Source organism: Fukomys damarensis, unplaced genomic scaffold (assembly GCF_012274545.1).
Source record: "Fukomys damarensis isolate Sample0158 unplaced genomic scaffold, DMR_v1.0_HiC HiC_scaffold_16, whole genome shotgun sequence".
Classification (NCBI taxonomy): Eukaryota; Metazoa; Chordata; class Mammalia; order Rodentia; family Bathyergidae; genus Fukomys; species Fukomys damarensis.
Window position 1 is genome coordinate 77,984,542 of NW_022900928.1, and position 23,051 is coordinate 78,007,592.

Here is a 23,051-nt window from a genome sequence, read left to right on the forward strand (position 1 = left end):
CTGAGGTACAGTAATGTTAACTTGGTGGAGATCACTCTACTGTTAAATTACAGTAGTGGGATTGAACTCTAGTATTTAACCCTACCCCTATATAAGTATCCCCATAACTTAACACTTTTGTTGCTGTCATAAATTAACAAAATGTTCAGTTAGCCGGGCGTGGTGGCACACATCTGTAATCTGAGCACTCGGGAGGCTGAGTCAGGAGGATCGCTGTGAGTTCGAGACCAGCCTGGGCTACATAGTGAGTTCCAGGTCAATCTCAACTATATAGTGAGACCCTGTCTCAAAAAACCAAAAAAAAAAAAAGTTCAGTTAATACAGAATACAAAACACTTTCTAAGCTGTTGTTTTATGTTAGAATTCAAGTAATTTCTGTTTAGATCAAGTATTAGGGTTTTTCTCAGAAGAGATTTGTATTTTTTTTTTTTTCTTTTTATTAATCATTTTTAAGCATTGGTTCTGAGTCAGGTTAAAGTCTGTATACAGGCCTTTCCCTAGGGCCTTTGGGATCCTCAGAGACAGCACTCTTAACTGGCATTTCCTGCTTTCGTATGAGTGAGAGTTATGTGTCTCTAAAAGTCCCTGTACCAATAGTGGTATGAAATCTAACTCCCACGTGCAGCAGTTTTCACTCAGGGAGCCTGTATTTACTGCTGCATTCCTCCATTGTGGGACCAGCAGCTTCCCTTGTTTTATTACCAGGACAGTAGGACAGCTGGCTTCTCCAGGGCCTGAGATCAGGGCCTGAGGCATGTCCTAAAGGACCCTGCTATAATGGCAAAACCAGGTGTGACTGCCTGCAAACTTTCTAGCAACTAAGCCCTAAGCCCTTTCTTAGTTCACTTTCTTCTGCCTCCCTTTCCTCCTCTCCTGACCGCACAGGTTAGCCTGTCAGCTTTTCTCCCCTCCCCCACCCATTGCCTCTTTTCCTGAGCAGAGCCCACAGCCCTCCCTCTCTTCCTTTCACTTCATTTAGTGCCTGTGTAGAGGGTAGGACTGATGTGTCAGTGTCGTTTGGGAAGGAAATCCTGAGTCCACCATCACCATGGAATCCAGTGACACAGACACCTAACTTTTGTTAGGACAGACACAGAGATAGCAATGTCATTAACCCACTTGTCCCAATCCAGAAGCCATTCAAACGTGTCTGTGATCCCACTCACACTGATGATCTGGAAACATGTCAGATCCCTCCCACCTTGTAAGCAAACAGCACTGTCTATCTCCCACCTTCAGCTCAGTTTTGAATTTTTAGAACGAAATAAAAAGTCATTGTGAAATGCTTCTGTAATCCTTTACCTGTGTTCTCCAATTTTCCTTGATTCACCTGTGTACGAATTATATACTTTTTGGGGGGTTGCTAAACCATTTAAAAGGGAGTTGGAATGTCTTAACATTTCTCCTCTAAATACTTAAACTTACTTCTCCTAAGAGCAGGGATTATTTTCTTATTTAATGACAGTACAGTATCACACTTAGGTAATTTCCTTAAGTGTTCAAATATTACCCTTTATGGCTTCCTTTTAAAAAAACACACATTACATTCAATCTAGAACAGCTCCCTAGACTTTCATTCTGATCTTTAATGACAGTATCTTTTAGGAGTCCAGACTATTACTTAAGTCTTGTATAACAGAATGTTCCTTAATTTGTATTGTTTTATTGTTTTGATTAGATTTGAATGAATTTGGTGGAAATGCTATATAGCCATGCTCTTCTTAGGCTGTGTGTCACACATGCCAGTTTGTCCATTATCTGAGATGTTAATTTGGTCACCTGGTTAATTTCCCATTGTAAAGGTACCTTTGCTCCTTTGTAATTGATCATATCTTGGTGATTCTTACCTGAATCAGCTTTGATAGGGACTGGTCTAAAGTAAGAGTCATCTGAACCTCAGTAGAACACCTGGTCTTAGTTACCTGGACATTTTGTTATTAGAAGAGCTGTAGACCAACACAGGGAAGTAGGAGATACAGAATATTGTCCATGTTAGCTCAGAGGTCATGGGGAGCAGCTATGTATGTATGGGTTTGGAGGGTCCTGTTTGTGTCCCCTGTCCTGAGATGCTGAAACCCAGCAGTGTGCCCACAAGAGATTGTGGTCAAGGAAATATTAAGTTTCTGGCATCAAGGACCTGACAGAATGTGGTGTCCACATGTGCAGATGTACATTAGAGCATGCTCCAGTATACACCTAGCTAGGTAACTTCAGTGAAGGTCTTTTTCACCTTGAGTCATAATCAGATTTGCTTGACAGATTTTCTGTTTTCCAGTGGGTGAATTTGTAAGTGATGTTCTGCTAGTTCCAGAAAAGTGCCAGTTTTTCCACAGAGAAAGGATGGAAATATGTGAGAATCACCAGCACTGGCACTCTGAAGTCAAAGAGGTAAGAAAACAGACAGGAAAAGTTTCAGGGTTGTTTCATCTGTTTGAAGAGAAAGTCATATTGATGTCCAAACCCCACATGATTTTCAGTTATTTTCTTTAATTATACCTAATATATCAATATATTACTTGGTAGAGAAATACATGTTTTTGTAGGGAAGTTTAGCACAAGACAGTCCAGCTCCTAAAGTTGAAGCAATTAATGTGGGGCAAAGGATATCATTTAGTGGAAGAGCATATGCTTAGAGCCCCTGGGTTCTATCCTCAGCACCAAATAAGAAAAATGATTGAGTTCCCTTTATTTAGGCTGCAGATGCAGCTCGGTTAGTAGAGTGTTTACCTCACATGTATAAGGCCCTTAGTTTGATTTGTAGCACTCCCTCCCCCAGCAAAAAAAGATATTAAAAGCTGTTGAACAAGGGTTCGGTATGCTGTTGGCAGGGTTTCCCATGAGGCACTGGAGAAATAGCCAAATCTAGAAAGTCTGGGTCTGGACATGTACACAAGCAGAATCAGATGCCATTTGGCTGTTCTAGTGGAGAGGAGCATCCTTTCTCATTGTTGTCTGTAGTTAGGCTGGTTCACCACTCAGTAGTCCTCTTTGGTCAGAGTCAGAAGTAGTGCCTATACCACCAGTAATAGAAATTAACTTTGATCATCTTAATTGTTGTTGATAAGAAAAACTCTGTTTACCTTAACTTTTTTTTCCCCCGAATTGTGGTCTTTTGATGTTTTGAGCTCAGATGATGTTACAAGTTGAGTAAAATTTACAAATTTTTCTGATGTGGCCTTTGAATTTCTTTTAGGCATGTTTGACTCAGGAAATGACCTTGTATAGCTATGGCATGCTGCTGCCCTGTGGGGTGGACCAGTTTCATGGCACTGAATATGTATGCTGCCCTCCAACAAAGATTAGTGACTCTAGTGACTCTACAATGTCAAAAGAAGAACAAGATGAGGATGAAGATGATGATGACGATGATGAAGAAGAAGACTATGATATTTATAAAAGGTAACTTGGCCTGACACTGAAGTTATTTTGCCTTTTTGTTAGCCTGTCAGTAGAAGTGACTGTTGGCTGGACCCTCACTTCTAGATAAGGTGGGAGTTGCTTTCTTATGCTGGTGTTGATTCAGCCTGCATTTCATACTAGCCATAGCTGATCTCAGAAATACCTGTGACTTTTGGCTTTCTGTTGTTCTAGGGCACATTATTTTCTACAGGTTAATGCAGTCTATATTCATTAACTCTTCCTTTTGCTGACATAGCTGGGCTGAGTGCTTTGGTGGTACTGTTACATGTGAGTTGAACTTACTTCCTGTCGCTGTTTTTGTGTTTCAAAAGAGGAAAGGGAATCATTGTGCTTGGTGCATTGGAATTGGCATTAACCTTTCTTTTTTTGTTATTGTGGCCTTTAGTGAATTTCCTACTGAACCAGATTTGGAAGACTTCACAGAAGCAGCTGTGGATGAGGAGGATGAGGAGGAAGGGGAGGAAGTGGTGGAAGACCGTGATTATTACTATGACACCTTTAAAGGAGATGACTACACTGAGGAGAACCCAACCAAACCCAGCAGCAATGGTGCTGTTTCAGACAAGGAAATTGCTCATGATGTTAAAGGTAACCCTAATGCAAAATCCACATGATCATTGTTTACCTAGAATTTGTATCACGTTCATCACTTGTCACAGGTAAGTCTCACAGGGAAGGCAGTGTCTGTACGGTGAAGGAGAATCCAGTTCTCTAGCACAGTGATGGAGGAGCCGTGATAGCAGTGAGCTGGCAGACATGGCTAGGAAAGAGAGGTGCAGGGTTCAGTGAGAGTTTATGTTGTGAAGATCTAATTCAAGAGTAAAATACCACACAGTCTGCCTGTCAACATTCTTTCACAGCCAGCCTCCAATGTTGTCTTCTCTGAAGGAAAGCTACCCCTTTAGGTTCTGCTCAAGTCCCAGCTTTCAGGAATGCAATGATTTTCTCAGGCTACCTATGTGCACATGTGTGCACAAAAGCACGTGCACATACATGCACACACATGTCCGTTTGTAGGCTACCATCTCTGTACAGATGTTTGTAGCTGATAGGATCAAATTGTTCATACCAATTAAAAAGAAAAGGTGATGATAGTTCCAGAGCTCTTTACTCTTACCCTCTGCTGACTGTTTATTTGAAACCAGTTAAGAGAGGAAGAATTATGACCCAATGGGGAGGAAATTACTTAACTAGTCTAGAAACTTACGATTCATCTTGGAGAACATGAAAATGGGGACGAGGGCCAGGGATTTAGTTCAGTGGCGACACCGCCTGCCTTGCAAGTACAAGGTCCCAAGCTTGATCCCCAGTACAAAAACAAACAAACAAACAAATAAAGAAAATGGGAATGCTTAGCATTTCCAGGTACTTTAGTCTTGACCATAGGTATCACCACTTAAAAACAGCCTTTTCACCTGCAGTGACTCCTTTGTCCCTTGAAACCACCAAAATAGCGTCTCCACTGACCAGAATTCCTCTATGTAAACTCAGACCCCCTGCCATCTCTATTCCTAAATGTCTTCAACACATGAACAGTGCTGCAGTCCACAGATGTCTGACCTGTCAGGGTCCCCTTTGTGCCCTGCCCTGCCCCACCCCGGCCGGACTATAGCATTGTGAAGCATTTGAAGTACTGCCTCTGTCCTCCTGACACTGACCATTTTCACACAGCTGTCTGCTCCCAGGAGGCGATGACGGGGCCCTGCCGGGCCGTGATGCCTCGTTGGTACTTCGACCTCTCCAAGGGAAAATGCGTGCGCTTTATATATGGCGGCTGCGGCGGCAACAGGAACAATTTTGAGTCTGAGGATTATTGTATGGCTGTGTGTAAAGCGATGAGTAAGTCCCACCTCTCGCTGGCCCTTGCAGCAGCACTGTCCTGTCCAGCGTTCTGTCTCCCGGCCGTCCTTGTGACTGCATCTGTGTCATGTTTCTGCCAACTTAGGTGTTGGCTGTCAGTCGTTTTCTCCCCTCATCGTTGTGCCTTCAAGATTGAGGTTTGCCTTCCTGTTTGCAGTTGTCAGCTCAGTTTTCCGTGTCCTATGCTCCCTGTGTGTCTGCTGGTGGTGGTGTGTCCCTTCCCTGGTGGCAGCCAGTGGCACAGCCAGACACTTGTTGTTTCTCATCTGGCCTTGGAGCCCACAGGCTCTAAGGGCACTTTGAGGTTGGTTGGGAAGGCAGATGTGCCCTCGGCTGTCTGGTTGAAAGGTTCTGAGGGTGGTGAATAGCCCTGAATTCTGTACAGGCTTGTGCTGGGACTTCACTGCTTATCCTCATGGTTGAACTACCCTGTTGCTGATCCCCATGATGTATACAACCTGTGGGGCACCTGCTCTCAAGAGACAGTGGGAATAGTTTGTGATTTCAGTATGAAGTACCTTGCTTTATGCACTTGAAGGAGAGCTCTGCAGCCGGTGGCATGGCGGGGGGGCTCTGTTTCTCCAGTATTTTGACAACATTGGGATATGTAGGGCTGTAAAGGAGTTTGTGTGCTGTTTCGGTTTCAGGAAGTGCAGTGGTTGCACTGAGTTGGGTTTTATTAGCTATCAGTAAGAATGGTTAGTGCCTTTTTTCAAGACCCTGTCTCTCCCTGTGTTATGAAAATCCTCCCACCAGACAGCTTTCCTTGGCTCTTCTCTGGAATTCATCAAAATAGCAAGTTGCTGCCTCTTCCTGTTTGCTCTAGAGATTTTTGGCTGTAGCCTGTGATGGTTTTTCATTCAAAAACTGTCACATTCCATTTTTCTTCCTCCCCTAGAATTTAAAAATCTCACTCTAACATGGTGTTCTGTCAGTGCTTCTCTCCAGCTGCGCATGAGGGAGAGGCTGTTGTTCTGTGATACTGTGCCTAAGGGACTTTGGATACATAAACTTTGTTTATTCAGGAAAGATTTAGTGTACTACTGTGTAAAACTACTCAAACTCTTAAGATGAATAAAACATTGTGTTGAAGTGTGAAGAGTTGGGGCCTTTCGTAGACTTTCTGAGTTCAACAGGGGTGCTCTGGGTCCATCGGTGTTTTAAGACATAGTGGAATGGCAGGTCTGTAAAATTATTTCCTATGGCTTAAGGGAGATTTTCCAGGGAGAACACTGCTTGTGTACTTTCAAGGGTCCCTGTCCAGAAAGCCTTGAAAGTCTAGAAGCATCAGACTATTGTATTTATGCTTCTTTTGGAATGAGGGTGAGGCAAGTGAATATGTTGGCTGTGGAACCTATTGGGAGTTTGACCCCTCTGGAGAAGGCCTTGTAGGTGAGCTGTCCGTTGTTCCCAGGTAGAGTAGGGGTGCACTGTGCCTTGCACAGTCAGTCTTTACCCAGCTCAGTGACAGGAGCTATCCTTAGTGCTAGCTTTTACCCTGCTAATGAGTGTCGTGGTAACACATGAACATGGATATGGGTGGACGTGGAATCCTCTGGATGTGACATCTCTTGGGGAACGTGGTTTGCTAAGCAGTGTATTTCTAACTTAGTTAACGTGAAAGCTGGATATTGAGATCCTTTTAAAACATAGGACTCAAATATTCTTTGTAAGTTGTAGCTTTTGCATTTATTAAATCAGAGCAAGCAAAGAAAAGATGCTTCTGAAAGATAAACTTTCAAGTGGCTGCCTAATAGCTGTAGTCATCAGTTGTATGATTGTTTTTTTCATTGTTGCTATTGGGTTTTGTTTTGTTTTTTGGTACTGGGGTTTGAACTCAGGACTTTGTGCTTGACAGGCAGGTGTGATGCCACTGAGCTAAATCCCCAGCCCTTGTATGATTGTTCTAATGAATTAAAATTACATGGTTATAGAAGCTAGTAAATTTTTTCTGGATTAAAAATTAGTTGGATTTTGGCATTTGCTCTCTACTTAGCAAGTCACATGCCATTCCTCCCCAGTCTGGGAAATCTCACTCAAGTGAATTGAACCTGAGTCAGCATTCTCACAGGTATCTCTTCAGAGGTTGCATTTGGTAAACCTTCCCTGTCTCCATCTGCGCTACACATACCGCCTGTGGGGGCCAGTAGGAACTTCCACCAACCAGCAGTGAGGTGAGGGTGTCCTTTTCAATGGCCTTGTACTGTGGCGGACACCTGAGAAGGCCCTTACAAGGTCAGTGTTACGAAGCAAATAAGCCCGGAGAGTCTTCATGGCAGTGGAAGGTAGCCTTTTCGACTATAAAAACTTAGTTTTATCCCCATTAGCCCTGTTTCTGGGGTGAGTGTAAAAGTTTATCATTGATGCTAAAATTGGAGTGGGAGTGGTTTGGACTTCTCTATCCAGCATGTGTACAAAGAACTTTTCACATGAACCATTTTACCAAAATGTTAAGACCTAAAGGTGCCAGAAGAGAGGAAGGGGACTAAGTCATAAGATCCTTAAAAATAGAATTGGCTCTGTATGGTCTAATTTCAGCCCTGGTTCCTGTTCAGATGCCACTAATGATGAGCAGAAAGGTTGCTGTTTTTTAGGTTCTCAGGTTAAAAATCCCTGAAGAGAATTTAGAGAAGCAGCTGTCTCCTTTTCCAAGCTGCAGTACTAGGGTACCTGGGGGTGGAGCCACCAATAAATTGCTGTATTAGCTGGACTGATGTGGTTCATGAGTACTATGTAAAGAAGATGGCCTGTGTAATCTCACAAAGTGAAGTCTTGGTAGACAGCAGCACTTACACTCTTTAGCGAGCCAGGAGATTGAATCCATCCTGCAGGTTCTGGTCTGGGTTTTCTTCTAGAACACTGTGCAGTTTTAATAGTGCACTTGACCCCCAGGAAGACAGTTTCCATAATTTTGTTTCAGTTCCCCCAACTCCTCTGCCAACCAATGATGTTGATGTGTATTTCGAGACTGCTGCAGATGACAATGAGCATGCAAGGTTCCAGAAGGCCAAGGAACAGCTAGAAATTCGACACCGCAACCGAATGGACAGGGTAAACCTCTTAATCTTTTTTTTTTTTTTTTTTTTTTTTTTTTTTTGTACTGGGAATAAAACTCAGGACCTTTCACTTGGGAGGTAGGCAGCAGCACCACTGAGCTAAATCCCCAGCTTTTAAACCTCTTAATCTGAATGGTGCTTGGTATTGGGTAGTTTGCTGTGTGTGTGTGTGTGTGTGTGTGTGTGTGAGAGAGAGAGAGAGAGAGAGAGAGAGAGAGAGGAGAGACAGGAAGGAAGGGAGGGAGGGAGGGAGAAAGGGAGAGATGTGGGGGCTTGAGCCTAGGGCTTTGCACATGCTAGGCAAGCAATCTGTAACATAGTTTTTATAATTAGGAGAGTATACTGTATGGTGTCATACACCTATAATCCCAGCAATTAGGGAGCAGGGTTACCAAAAGTTGAAGGCCAGCCTGGACTACATGAGGAGACTATCTCAAAAAAAAAAAAAAAAAAAAAAAAAAGAAAGAAAGAAAGAAAGAATAAGTGGTACAGTGTAAGAAAAGCTGAGTTTCTGTGGGGCTCCCTTCTGGGAGGGCAACTCTACCCCCTTTTCCTTATCTCCGTGAAAACGTAATTAGCTTTGCTGCAGACACTGTTGAGCATTTCCTGTAACTATGAATTACTTATTACTTTTCTTTGCCATCACTACCTTTTAACAAGTTTTTTAAAGCAGGGACTTACATCTTTGTCACAAATAGACAATTAGTGTTATTTACCATGCAAACAAGTTAACTGGAAAAAGAGATTTGATAAAGACAAACATGTTTTAATGCATTCTAGCCAGATATCAATATGGGGAAGAGGTGCTGAGGCCCAGGCTGCCTTCCTTGAAAGGACTAAGTGTGAGGCAGGAGCCTGCTTCGGATGTGCCCAGGATTGAAGGAGATGGATACAGATGCGCCTTTCAGGGCCTGTGCTCCGGCCTAATACCAGTGTAACAAAGAGGCTGGCCTTATACTTTGGGAAGGGCTCATTTTATTTTTCCGTGTCTCTTCTGAGAAATGGATACTAACCTCTGCTTTGGTAAGGAGACTAAGGGATAGACTTAGAAATAACTTACCCAGGATTGCATACCAAGGAGGTCATGGAATTGAGGCTCTGGTTGAGGCCTAGAACCTTCCTAGGCAATAGCAATGCTGAGCTCAGAAGGGATAATGGGATATAGTTTCCTTTTGCACAGTTTCTGACACTGGGTTCAGCACCTAGCAATATTTTTAGAAGTATGGAAGTTGTTCAAGAGGATTATTCTCTGATGTTTTTGACCTTTGTTCTAGGTAAAGAAGGAATGGGAAGAGGCAGAGCTTCAGGCCAAGAATCTTCCCAAAGCAGAGAGGCAGACCCTTATTCAGGTAAGATACCTTTTCTAGGGACAAAGTGTACACCTTGGCTAGCTGAAAATAAATATATGTTTGGACTCAAACTCCCAGGAAATTTGAATTTGATACCTCCTCTTAGTCAAGGGCTTAAGTTTCGGGGAAGTTATTTTCCTTTTCACCTCTAGCATTGCTTGCTGATGGTAGAAGGAAACCAAACTCCCTTCCCGAACATACCTAATTCTCGCCAAGAAGTAACTTTAGCTCATTTGCCATTTGGTAATTCTGTTTCATTGACAAAAGACTTCTGCCATCTTCATTCTTGGGATATGATTTGTTTTTCAGAAGTATTAGACAGAGGGGAGGTAGACTAATTGAAAAGTCAAAAAGCAGAAAATGATTTTTTTAATAGAAGTTCATTTCTAACTTTATAAAAGCAAAACCTTAAAATAGCAACAAAGGGTAGCTATTTAGGAGGTGAGTTTGATTTGGGAAAACTTTATTTTATTTGTATTTTGGGGATTCTGGGACTTGAACCCAGGACCCCAAATGTGCTGAGCACATGCTGTACCACTGAGCTACATCCCCAGCCCCTGGTTACATTTTACATTTTTATGTTTAGGTGACTTCCCTCTTGTGATGCTAATTATTTGGGGAAAGACCTTTGCTTTTTTTAAATCAGTCACCTTGAAAATCTTGTCTTAATTCCTGTAAAAGCCAGTGTATCATATATATTTCAATTTAATTCAACAGCCTTAAATGGTATCTATAAACCTGGCTAGGTATCTCATAGAAAACTCTTCACAACTTTACCAACATAATTCAGCATAACTTACTACATTACTGGATTATATTTCAATGAATATGTCCTATTGGTCCCTAGTTTTACAGTTTGGAAGTTAGCATCTTGCTGTAATGTGGAAAATACAGGTTTTTACTGTGGTGCACATTGAAACAGCAGGCATTGGGTTTACAGTGCTAGTTTCATTTACCAAAGTGACAGTAGATCTGACTTGCTTTTTGATAAGGAAGTATTCTGATAGAAGCAGGTAAAGCATATGTCAGTCTCACTTGTGCTGCACTCTGAACCTGTCTTGCATAGGCGCTGGGGAAGGAGAAGCACTGAAGTCTAGGTCTGCTTGCTCGACTTCCTCCAGGGATCACATTCTGTTGGTGTTCCTCTTCTCTTGATCTAGCACTTCCAAGCTATGGTTAAAGCATTAGAGAAGGAAGCAGCCAGTGAGAAGCAGCAGCTTGTGGAAACCCACCTGGCTCGAGTGGAAGCCATGCTGAATGACCGCCGGCGAATGGCTCTGGAGAACTATCTGGCAGCCCTACAGTCCGACCCACCAAAAGTGAGTTGGTGTCAGTCTTTTCAGTGCTTCCTGCCTTAAAGTGGTACACTTTACAGAATCAACATGTGGTGCACAGGCTGGTAAAAATTACATTTTTATGACAAGTTTTTACAAAGATAAAGGTAAAGAGAAAGGATTTGGAAGGATAAAGTCTTTTAATATCTGTATATAAAAAAGTTCAGCTTGTATAACTTTATGCCTATGAATACCACCTGTGATATGAAAATACTTCATACTAGAAAAACATAAACTCACAATATTGATAGGTAATTACAAGATTATTGGATTTTCTGTGGTAGCCTTGCCTTAAAAGAATGAAAACATGCCTTCCGTGAATGAAGGCTTCTGAAACAGTTCCATTTGAAATAAGATTATGAAGAAAAGGATAAAGTAATTTATACTGAAACTTGTGCAGGTGGTTGAGACTGCTTTTAATATTTTTGGGGGGTACCAGGGATCAAATTTAGGACCTTGTGCTTGCAAGGCAGGTGCTGTGCTGCTGAACTAAAGCCCGGCCCTTGATAAGTTGGGTTTGTTTGTTTGCTTGTTTGTTTTTAATACCAGGGATCAATACCAAACCACTGTGCTAAATTACCCCAGCTTTTAACCTCTGAATTCTACCCTACTTTGCTTTTGGGGGATGGGAAGCATTGGAGAGGAGGCTGTTTGTGTCTTTCTTGAGTCCACAGCACAGCTTTTCTGTTTGGGTGACACAGGAAACCATTAACTGGAAATTCAGGTGTTAGCAACTGAGCCAGGAAAGAAGAGAGTCAGGGGAGGACTATGGGCTGGAGATTCTAGGCAGTACTGTGTAAGGAGCTGATTCCGTGCTAGAATTTAGTTTTTGATATTCTGTGTACAGGAAACCATTAACTGGAAATTCAGGTGTTAGCAACTGAGCCAGGAAAGAAGAGAGTCAGGGAGGACTATGGGCTGGAGATTCTAGGCAGTACTGTGTAAGGAGCTGTGATTCCGTGCTAGAATTTAGTTTTTGATATTCTGTATAGAAAGTTTTCATTCTTGTACCTTGCTAAGTTTCACATTCTTAAGTGAACTTCTTCAGCTTTTGTTTTTCTACCTATTTTGAATTCTAGTCTGTGGATATTAAATCAGTTGTTTTCTCCTGCAGCCTCATCGCATTCTCCAGGCTTTACGACGTTATGTCCGTGCTGAGAACAAAGATCGTTTGCATACCATTCGTCATTATCAACATGTGTTGGCTGTTGACCCAGAAAAGGCAGCCCAGATGAAATCCCAGGTATGCTGGACGTAGAAATTACTACCTCAAGATTATTTCCAGTGGGAACATACTCCTTGACTAGTAATGAGACAGGATTGCTGGTTGTTTGTTTTACTATTATTCTTAAGAAGGATATTTTTACTTCCAAAGATGTTTGGCACATAAGTTGGTTTTTGCAGCACTGTTTTTAAAACACCTTCCCTACTTTATATTAAGTACTTTGTATGTAACAGTTTCTGAAGGTTTAGAAATGTAGGGTTATCTTGAAGTGATGTCGATTTCTATACCAATTTTTATGTCAATTTACTTCTGAAATCACCAGAATTAATATTTGAGGCCCACTTCTGGGCAGAAAAGTTCTTCAAGCATATCTTAAAAATTGGTCTTGAGATGAAAGTGCAACTCAGAAGTTGGTTTACTTAGGCTGAGTGTGGTGGTGCATACCTGCAGTCCCAGCACTCAGGACGCTGGGGCAGGAGGGTCACTTAGTTCAAGGACAGCCTGGGCTATATAGCGAGACCCTGTCTCAAAAAAAAAAAAAAAGGCCAGAGATTTAGGTCAGTTGGCAGCACCACACCTGCCTCACAAGCACAAGCTTTCTTTTAAACTAGGAAGCTTACTAGCTCCCACCTGTCAGTTCTTCTCATGAGCCTTATAATAACATCACTGACCTTATTATCTTACTTCTTTCCATAGTTTAAATCTACTACTGTGCTGATTGCAAGCACTTGTACATATAGAATGCACTATTGGTTGTAGCTCACATCCTAGAAACTACCAATTCTTGTTGTGCATATTATGATCGTAAGATAATTTCTCTCCTGAGTTTTAGGAATATTGGAGCTGAGTTCTGCTCCATTTGTTGGGCAGAATTTATGTCTCCATCTTCATACCAAGTTCTGTAGTAGCAGCTAACAAAGTTGGGTCCCTTGAGTACTCTTAAATGGCTTACAAGCTAGCACAAAGTTACTTTCACTAACTATAAAATTGGAGAATAATTATCCATAAATGCATAGAGTAGTTCACATTACAAGTTAGATGTTTGCGTGGCAGCACACAAGTATAATTCCAGCTACTCAGATAGGCAAGCCTGAGCAATTTAGGAAGACCCTGTCTCAAAATTTAAAAAGGGCTGGCTTCATACTAGATGGAGAAAAGGGAGGAAGAACCAAGAGTCCTGGTGGACTTCCGGGAAGACAGGGAGAAATGCATCCTGTCAGGGGTTAGGTAGACTTCTGAAGTCTACTCTGTTTTTAAATAAGCTTACTGGTTTTCCAAACTTTGTGGTGAAAAATTAGATAACTATTGTATTTTACAGGAAAGTATCCTGTTTTGTGTAGTCAGAGTAGAAGGGGAGGTATTGCTTAGTATCTCATAGCATCAGAGGACATTCCACAGAGTCCAACCAGGTACAGTAAGAAATAGAGCCATCCCACCATAGTGCAGCCTGGGCTGGCCTTGGACTCATAGCAATCCTCCTGCCTCAGCCTCCCAAGTGATGGAATTGCAGGTGGGTGCCACCACTCCTGAATTGTCTCCCAGTGTTTTTATATCGGCTGTCAGCCCATGATTCTAGCACAAGATGGTCACTGAGTTAAATTAACATCTTTTTTTTTTTTCCTTGGTGCCAGGGATCAAACTTAGGACCTTGGGCTTGCAAGGCAGGTTGTGGAACCACTGAGCTAAATCCCTGGCCCACATTAACCTTTTAATATCTGAACTCTAGAAAAACCCAAGATACCAAACCTTACCCTCATCTGAAATGTCTAGAACCAGAAGTATTTCTGATTTTGAATTTTTTTTTTCAGATTTTGGAATATTTGCCATATACATAATGGGATATCCTGAGGTGGGATCCAAGTCTAAACATGAAATTCATTTATATTTCATATATACCTTCTACATATAGATTGAAAATAATTTTATGTAGTCGTGTTAGTGACATATATTTTGACTGACTTTCATGTGAGGTCAGAGTTCTATGCTTTACAGCATCATGTCAGTGCTCAAAATGTTTCAGATTTTAGAGCATTTCTGATTTTAGATTTGCAAATTACAGACACTCAAACTGCAGAATATTAGCCATGTTTTCTTGACTGAAATATAAGTGATGTGCTCCTCCCCCGTCTAGCTGAAGGGTTTCTATAGCAACACTAATTCCAGTATTCTGCCCTGTGATTCTTTTCTCCTGGGGGTATATGAGCTGGTCTCTTTCAGAAGGCTCCCTGATTCCTCTGGGGAAGTATAACACTGAGACTCTGGGTGGTTGCTCCGTTTACATTTTTTCTCGGAGGTACTGTTGTGCTTTCTTATCAGTTTACTTGATTGACAGAATGGCAAATATAAAATTAAATTGCTTTCATCCTTTTAAAGGTCAGAGACTCCTCAGTCTACAATAAAAGCTTCTTTACATTTAACTTTTTTTTTTTCATTTTGACCCTTCATTGTAATGGCTTTGAGCCCACATAATTAATTTATTGGCCTTGAGCACCCTCTTTAGGAAGAGCAGGGTAACTGAGTCTGACTAGGCAGGGCTCATTTGGCTGTGTGAGCTGTTGAAGCAGAATGCCTTGCTGTCGTTGGTTGGATGCTAGCCCAAACCACATTGCACTTTATTTGTATCTCAGCATTAATTTTTTAAAGAACCATAACTTAGTTAAGTAGGAATAAACTAGTTCTGTTCTTCACCGTAATAATCATTGTATGCAGTTTCTTTACTAAAATTCGTAAATGATCCCTTTCCCACATAACTACTTGTTGCTGCTTTTAATTAATTATTTATTTATTTGGTACTGGGGACCTTGTGCTTGCAAGGCAGGTGGTGGAACCACTGAGCTAGATCCGCGGCCCCTAACTATGTTTTAAATGATATTTTCTTCTCACTTGGAGCCCTCTCTATTGATGAGTAAGATGTCTGAGTGTATTGGATAAATGGGTGTTGGGGATTAATTTATTCCTCTGGCCAGATTCTCTGCTGGGCTCTCTAGAGAACATACCTTTACATTAACCTCTCTGAAGTTTTCCTTCCTAGCTGTGGTTCCCAGTGATGAGACCTCTCCACCCTAACTCTGCTTCCAGGTGATGACACATCTCCACGTGATTGAAGAAAGGAGGAACCAGAGCCTCTCTCTGCTCTACAAAGTCCCTTACGTAGCCCAGGAAATTCAAGTGGAGATTGGTAGGTACTGGCCAGCTGCATCAAGGTCAGGAATACTTCTTGCTGAGGCTTAGGTGCCACAGCTGGGCAGGATGAGAGGATTTGGAGCAGGCAGTGCTCACAAGGTCAGGCTCAAGCATGCTGTGGCTCCAGAGGTCTGAAATCAACTGAAGCTCATATGGCAAGGTCAGGGAGTTCCTAAGGACAGCTGTACTGGCTAGAAACCACAGAGCCTTGAGTTTCCTTGACCTTTACTTCTTACTGGAAGAAAATCGAGGGTGTGAAATTGCAGGGGCTGAGAAGTTTCCTGTTACCATTTCCTCCTCCATTGCTGATGTATTCCAAGGCACCCTGTTTAACACTAATTCCAACCTCCTCTGCCATTTATTATTTTCCAAGCTTTATTATGTCTACTTTTGTATCCCAGAGTAAAATGGTGCACCAGGGACATTATCTACTAGAGTTCAGGTTATATGAGAGAAACTGATAGTAAAATAAAACAAGGATCAGGTGGTTGGTTCTAGGTGACAGGTAGAGCCTTACAGCTGGGGTGGAATGGTGGGAATACCCTCAGGCAGGGAGCAGTAACCTGGGAGTTAGAAAACTTACTGTTAGTAGGAGGGATTGACCACTCTGGGAAGCCTGAAGTTTAAGTCACTAGCACATTTGAGTCATTGTCACTGAATGAAGACAAAGAAGTAAGTAAGGTCTAGATACTAAAGACAGTTAAGTGAAATCAAGGAGTTTGGATTTTATTCTAGGATAATGGGAAGCACCTAGAGGACTTTAACCCTAGGGAGTGACTACATCTGGATATTGTCTCTTGGCTGCCTTGTGGAGAACTGATTAAAATTGGAAATCAGGGCCTGGGATTTAGCTCAGTGGTTTCACCACATGCCTCGCAAGCACAAGGACCCGAGTTCAATCCCCAGTACCAAAAAACAAAACCCAAAATTGGAGATCAGACCAGAAGAGATTATGAAAATCCAGGAGCAAGATTGTGGTAGTGTGTGCTGATAGAGAGATATCTGTGGGGTGCATTCCAGGGGAAGGATGAAGAGGTATGCTGAGAGGGCTGGGTGTGGGGCGATGGAGGGAAGAATGCCAAGAACAACCCAACACTGTGGTGAGGAGGTGAGGGAATGGATGGCAGTGCTAGTTCTTACAGAGGTGGAAAGAAAGCAGTTCTCTTTGTGTAGATTCAAATAGGTGAGGTTGAGTATGAAAGTGGAGATTGAAGGTATGGGAGCTAAAGGTTAAGGGTATGGGAATCATGGTAATTGCATGATTTTTTCAACAGGCATGGGAGGAGTAAGCCAAAGAGTAAGAGACTACAACTGTAGTATGATTAAGCGTAGAGATCAAATGTACAGTGTGAGCACTGTAGTCAATACTGTGTTTTGCTGGCTGTTATGGCGTACACCTATAATCCCAGCATTGGTGAAGCTGAACAGGAGGATCACCACGAGTTCAAGTCTAGCCTGAACTGCATAGCAAGGCCTTGTCTCAAAGAATGCATTATATTGTATGCTAAAGTTTTGCTAGGAGAGTAGGTTTTAGGTATTCATACAAATAAGAGTAACTGTGGAAGGTGATGGGTATTTAATAGGCACAATTAGTAGTCATTTTTGTGTTACCCTGTACATCATAAATATGTATAACTTTTAAAAATCCAAAACTGGCATTGGCGAAGACCCCTGAACCCGTATGTGGAGATCTGGGGGAAGAGGGTCTGGATAGAGCCCCGGGTTTCCTGGTGGTACTGTAGTCATGGAAAGTGCTTGGTGGTGGAGGCAGGGATGCAGAGATCACCTGGGTTGCAGACAGGTAGGACACTGGGTGGATTTGGAGCTTGAGCCTGACAAGAGTTAGCCTTTTGCAGACTGCTGATCCTGGGTAAACATACCAAGTCCTTCTGAAAGCCTCATTTCTGTTTGCTGGCTGTGTCCTCAGATGAGCTCCTTCAGGAACAGCGAGCAGACATGGACCAGTTCGCTGCCTCCATCTCGGAGAGCCCCATGGATGTCCGGGTGAGCTCTGAGGAGAGCGAAGAGTTCCCACCGTTTCACTCTATCCATCCCTTCCCACCCTTGCCTGAGAATGAAGGTGTGTATGGTCCTCACACAACTCCTTGACAGTGGGCTGAGGGACAGCAGTTAGGACATTGGAGTCCACTGTTTGTGTTCTGGTGAGAGTCAGGGAAAAGGAGACTGGATTCCTTAGGCACTGCTCTGTGTAGCACCAAGCTGGTCTGCCGGTGGGCTGAGTTCTCTACCACAGGAGGTCAGGAATTCTCCTCCTGTCTTATAGATGGTTTGCTTCAAGCCTGCTGCTTTTCCTGCTTCTGTGATGCCTTTCATGTGGGAGTCATTTTGCAGGTGAAACAGCACTTTCGTGTTAACGTTTGATATTTTTTATAACCTTTTGGGAGGTTAGGGGCTGAGGAGGTGCCTGGACTAGCTGAATGAAGGTCACATCTGTGATGTGGTTGGGTGAGAAGCTGTGTCCTCTGAGTCCTAGAAAGGCCTTCTTTCCTCCCTTCTCTTGCTGGTTCTTGTTGACTGACAGGATCTCTAAAAGCAATGTGTCTGCACCAGAAATAAACGTACTAGGGAGACTGGAGTCCTAAGACCAGTGTGTGTAATCAGATTCTATTTACTGCTGCTGCTAATGGTGATGGTAATGATAAAAATGACTCACAGCTATGGAGTCCAGATTTGCCAGATTTAGTTAAGCATTTGGCTTAGAGGCTTTCATTCCACAAAGTAATCCTCTAAGGTAGGTACTGTGAGTATCCCCTTTGGGAATTCTGAGGTTTAGAGAGTTTAAATACTTCCCATAGCCATTTATCTTGTAGGTGGAGAGTGAGGATTTGAACCCAAGCTGACAGGATCCTGTATGTCCCTAGGATACGCTCACACACCTCTGACCACAGATAGTGCTGAAATAGAGGCAGAGTCCAGCTTAGCTCTCAGACCTTTACCAAAATGTCTTCTAAGCTAGCTATCTCACAGATAAAAACTCTGACCTTCCAGTAATAAGACAAGAATGAGGCCAGGCATGGTGGCGCATGCCTGTAATCCCAGCACTCCAGGAGGCTAAGGCAGGAGTATCGCTGAGAGTTCAAGACCAACCTGGGCTATACAGTGAGTTCCAGGCAGTCTGAACTACATAGTGAGACCCTGTCTCAGATTAAAAATAAAACAACAGTCGCACTCTCGTGCGCGTGCGTGCTCTCTCTCTCTCTCTCTCTCTCTCTCTCTCTCTCTCTCTTTCTCTCTTTCTCTTTCTTTCCTCAAATGCACATTGTATCATTGTATACTTCTAGAATAAATAAATAAACAGGAATGCGAAACTCCTGGGTAGATAAAGAGGTGTCACCCATTTCTGACTCTGATCTTACAGGTCCAAGGCCTCTAGAATGGTAGGGTAGTCACATGGGGCCACTTCTTTATGCTTATTTGGAGTTGGATATAGCAGTAGCTCAACTAGGCCTTGTCTCCTTGTCAGTGAACCACAGTCAGTACTAACCTCAGCTTTTTTCTAAGAAAATAAGGTAAGGTAAATAACTTGGCAGTATCCTATAATTTCCCTTAAAAGGCCCACGCCAGACTTACTGTTTTTTCTCTCATCAAGGATGCCTTCTAGTAATTTGCTGTAGACATTATTTCTAGTTTGTTTATGGGATATGTCAGGCATGGTTTTCAAGTAAAAATGCCTTTTGTTCACATTATAATGAGATTCTAAGACAGGAATTTTGAAAGAAGCCAATTTCTTTCTTAATCTCCTTTTGTGCTATTTTTTTTTTATTGTTTTCCTTTCTGCTAGACACTCAACCGGAGTTGTACCACCCAGTGAAGAAAGGTTGGTTTGTCAAAGATGTTCCCTTTAAGACCTCCATTCCTTCTCACTTCCCCAGTGTGTCGGCAGCCTCACTTTCTGTTTCATGTCATCACCTGATTTCTCCACCTCATTCCCTCAGCCATGGTGGTGCCTGGAGCCACAGCAGCCCTCCCTCCTTGTTGTGAACAAGCTGCCCTGGCTTTCCAGTACTGAGTCCACTCTCATTGGCAGTGGTTGCTGTGTGGACGCCCATAGCTTTCTTTCTAGTATGTCCAGAGAAAGCACAGTAACTTAAATAGATGCTTTGCTAAATCCTTCTAGGATTTAGGAAACTTTAACAGGTTGCTTGTGAATTGCTGGTATAAATAAATTAACTATATATAATTCAGTCAGGGTGCATCTTTTGCCTTTCCTCTTCTTTTTTCTCTGCTTTTCCAAATACTTGCCTTTTTTCCCTTTCTTTTGAGCTGTCTCTGCCATGTGTGTGTCACTTGTCTGTGTCCCCTGAGTTGTAGCAAATTTGAGAAGAGATGGTAAAACAGGTAGAGACAGGTGAACTCTTGCTATAGCGAGTACCCAGTCTTTAAGGACAGTTCATATTTTGGAAGGCATCGTGCTGAGTGCCTTTTGTGCTTGATCTCATTTAACCCACTGAACCTTTCCTTGGGAAAGGATTCCCCGCTGTTTTACAGATGAGGCTGTTGAGGAAGCAAGTCTGTGTTCCTGGGGAGCTTTGTCCTTGAACCCCGTGTCGTGTGGTTTCTGTTGTCTAAGCTGCAGCAGCTGGGTGGGCAGTCCCCCTCTATCTAGTCTCTTCAAACGAGCAAGCTCTTCATATTGTTCGTGCGTTTAGGGGCCCACTCTTGACTTTGGCAGACTGATTATGAATAAACCAGTTTTCCCTAGCTTGGAATTCGGTGTTCTGGTGTATGCCACAGCTCATTCTCAACAGAAATGTGTGATTTGAATGTTCTGAAAGTCTCTTATGTGCAGCTGCTTTATTTTGGGTATGCTTTCTCATAGAGGTCACTGTGTTATTCCTCTCAGCAGCACATCTTTGATGCTTACAGATAAAGATGAAATTTCTCGAAATTTACCTGGCTTTTGCTTTCATAAACTCTTACGAGTTGGAATAATTTAACCCATTAATTTTTGGTCTCTTGGAGACACTTATTATGCATTTTAATAAGCCAAACTGGTTTTGGTACTGACCAAAGGCACAATGAGGAAGCCAGGTGTGGTAGTGCATGTCTGTGACCCAGCACTGAGGAGGCCAAGGCAGGGGGATTACTGCGAGCTCGAGGCCAGTCTGGGCCACGTAGTGAGACCCTGTCTCAAAAAGGGGTGGTGGGGAATGATGCGGTGATCCTACCAGAAAAGGATCAGGATGGTCTGGACTGGCAATACGTCTTTACGTGAATTTTTAAAAATACAATCTTTCCCCTTTGCCCTTTAAAATTCTGAAGAGATAAAGGTATGGAAGTAACTTGGAATTAGGATTTACTGGGCTTGTTCATAGCATTCTTTACAGATTCCTCTTTCTCAAAAGCTGGAGTAAGTGCTGCTGTTTCATTGGCATTTTAAGACTATAAGAGCCAGCTCTGGCTTAATTTGAATCAAGTTGTGCAAGACTTTTTAAAGCGAAAGCCTTGGAAAAACTTACATAGTTTTTGGCTGTGTTATAATGCATTAGTGCAGCTGCAGAGGCTGTGAGTTGCCCCTGCTGCCCTTTGATAAGGTGTCTGGTTGTGGACTGGAAGGCTCTGCTGGAAGACAGTTGCTGGAGTCCGCCTGCCTGCCTCCACTGAGCTCAGGACAGCAGTGCTGTGCACAGACTCAGGTAGTTACCTTAGAATGTTGAATACGCTGTTAGGTTGGTCTGCTTGTTTATAAAAAGACAAAACAGATGTGTGTGTGTGTAGAGCCACATATATTATTGTAAAGCAGCTTAGGATGGCTAGAAATCATAGGCTTTGGAGCTAAAAACAAGGGGATTGCCTCTGCTGTTCTCCTTGCTGGGTCCAGCCATGCTGCATATTTGGATGCTCTTATCCCAAGTGTCACACACAAATGACATTAGCTCAGGCCGTGTCTGATCTTGGAAAGAAGAGAGCTGATCTTGCTTGGTGGGGGGAAAGGTGCTTTCTGTCCTGCTTTTAGGATTGTCCTTGCTCATGAAATGCTTTTTCCTGTTCATCCTGTACTAACCAATGAAGGTGCCCCTGTCTGGGATCTCCTCTCTGACATACATGCAGCCCAGTGGGAGATGCAGAGGGACACTGATAATGGAAGGAAAACTAATTTTAAGAGGTCCAATCTGAGTGCCTCCTATAAGGAACTGGAATTTAAAGGACAGATATAGGTGGGCTGGAGGGTAGGGAGTGTATTTGAGGTGAAAGAATTGCCTTTAGAGTAAACTCAAGCTCAAAGCTAACATGCAAATAAATAATTGCTGGGTGATGCTGCAGACCCAGGTGCTGAAGGATTGGGCCATGGGATAGCAGGTGCACAGCTCAGGACATATCACATGGGGTGGGTAGGGCTGCGAGTTTTCCGTGATAGAATGCCCTTGGATTCAGCTGCTATATACCTTACCAAAAGCATTCTTTCCAAAGGCATGCATCCCATTTTTCCAAGCAGGAGAAAATAAGCAGTCTGTCTTCCTTCATTACGCCCACCAGTCCTCTGAAAGTGCCTGCATCATTCATCCCAGGGTAGAACACAGTGCGTCCTCCAGCCATGGGAACACAATGGTGTACTCAGTTGTGGGCAGACATTTGGTGAGGGGCTCCAGCCCTCAGGCAGGAGTCTGCTGCTGCTTTGAGACCAGCCTGAAGTAAGCTGCCTGGAAACTCAGCTGTGATCTCTCTCCACACAGGGTCAGGAGTGGGAGAGCAGGACCGGGGACTGATTGGTGCAGAAGAGAAAGTGATTAACAGTAAGAATAAAGTGGATGAAAACATGGTGAGCCCATTCTCTCTTGCCCACTAAAGTGTTAGTGCTTAAGGATGTGTTGTCCAGGTGCTCCCGCAGATGGACTGTGTTGTGAAATCTTTCTTTCTCCAGTAGCTCATCTCTGTACAGTAGACACATATACAGTGTGAAAGGTTAAATCAAAATACCTTTGCTTTGTACACACTCATTCCATTGTTATTGCCACTTTCTGAAGTGGTTCTGGATGTCCTCTTCCTTGAGTGTCTTTAGTTGTGCTGTCATAGCTGACTTGATGTCCTGAATCCATTCAAAACAGATTCCTTTTGTGATCATTTGATTCTGGGGAAGAAGGTGGACGAGGACACATTGTTATTATTTTTACCAGCCTGGCTTTGTGTTGGATGGCACTTGACAGCAGGGCACTGTATTTTTTTTTTTTTTTAATAACACCTCACAACAAAAGAGAACTTCAAGGAGAATTTCAAAAAGTGGCAAGAACAGTTGAAGCATTCACTGTACATTTTGATTGCTCCTCATGCTTTTGGTACTAAATATTTGAATAAAATGTTAGAAGCCATTTTCAAGTCAGTAGAGATTTGGTAACTTAAAAATAGAATTAAGTTGAGTTCGTTTTTCTTTCTTCCTTTTTTTTCTTTTAATGAGGCCTCACTATGTAGTTTGGGCTGGCCTTGAACTCATGTAGTTCAGGCTGTTTTTGAACTGACCTCAATTCTCCTGCCTCAGCCTTCCAAGTGCTAAGATTACAGGCATGCACCACCATGCCTGGCTTAGGTCTGGTTCTTATACCACCAAAATTTATACCCTCTGTACTCTCTTTTTGGTTTGTTGGTTTGTTTTTGGTTTTTTGAGACA

The 23,051-nt window shown here is 42.7% G+C and overlaps 1 protein-coding gene across 4 annotated transcripts in view; it reads left to right on the top strand.

The window, feature by feature from the left end:
- The window catches only part of Aplp2 (amyloid beta precursor like protein 2), a 63,110-nt gene that overhangs the window by 35,626 nt on the left and 4,433 nt on the right, over positions 1–23,051 (top strand). The window contains exons 4-15 of one of the 4 annotated variants that reach the window (XM_010640097.2): positions 2,276–2,388; positions 3,194–3,399; positions 3,806–4,008; positions 5,092–5,259; positions 8,201–8,331; positions 9,611–9,685; positions 10,846–11,004; positions 12,134–12,262; positions 15,323–15,422; positions 17,355–17,507; positions 19,230–19,265; positions 22,123–22,208. In XM_010640097.2, coding sequence (XP_010638399.1) covers positions 2,276–2,388; positions 3,194–3,399; positions 3,806–4,008; positions 5,092–5,259; positions 8,201–8,331; positions 9,611–9,685; positions 10,846–11,004; positions 12,134–12,262; positions 15,323–15,422; positions 17,355–17,507; positions 19,230–19,265; positions 22,123–22,208 — 1,559 coding nt within the window. The remainder of the gene's footprint in view (positions 1–2,275; positions 2,389–3,193; positions 3,400–3,805; positions 4,009–5,091; positions 5,260–8,200; positions 8,332–9,610; positions 9,686–10,845; positions 11,005–12,133; positions 12,263–15,322; positions 15,423–17,354; positions 17,508–19,229; positions 19,266–22,122; positions 22,209–23,051) is intronic. The other 3 variants (XM_010640099.3, XM_010640098.3, XM_010640100.3) reach the window with 3 other exon arrangements.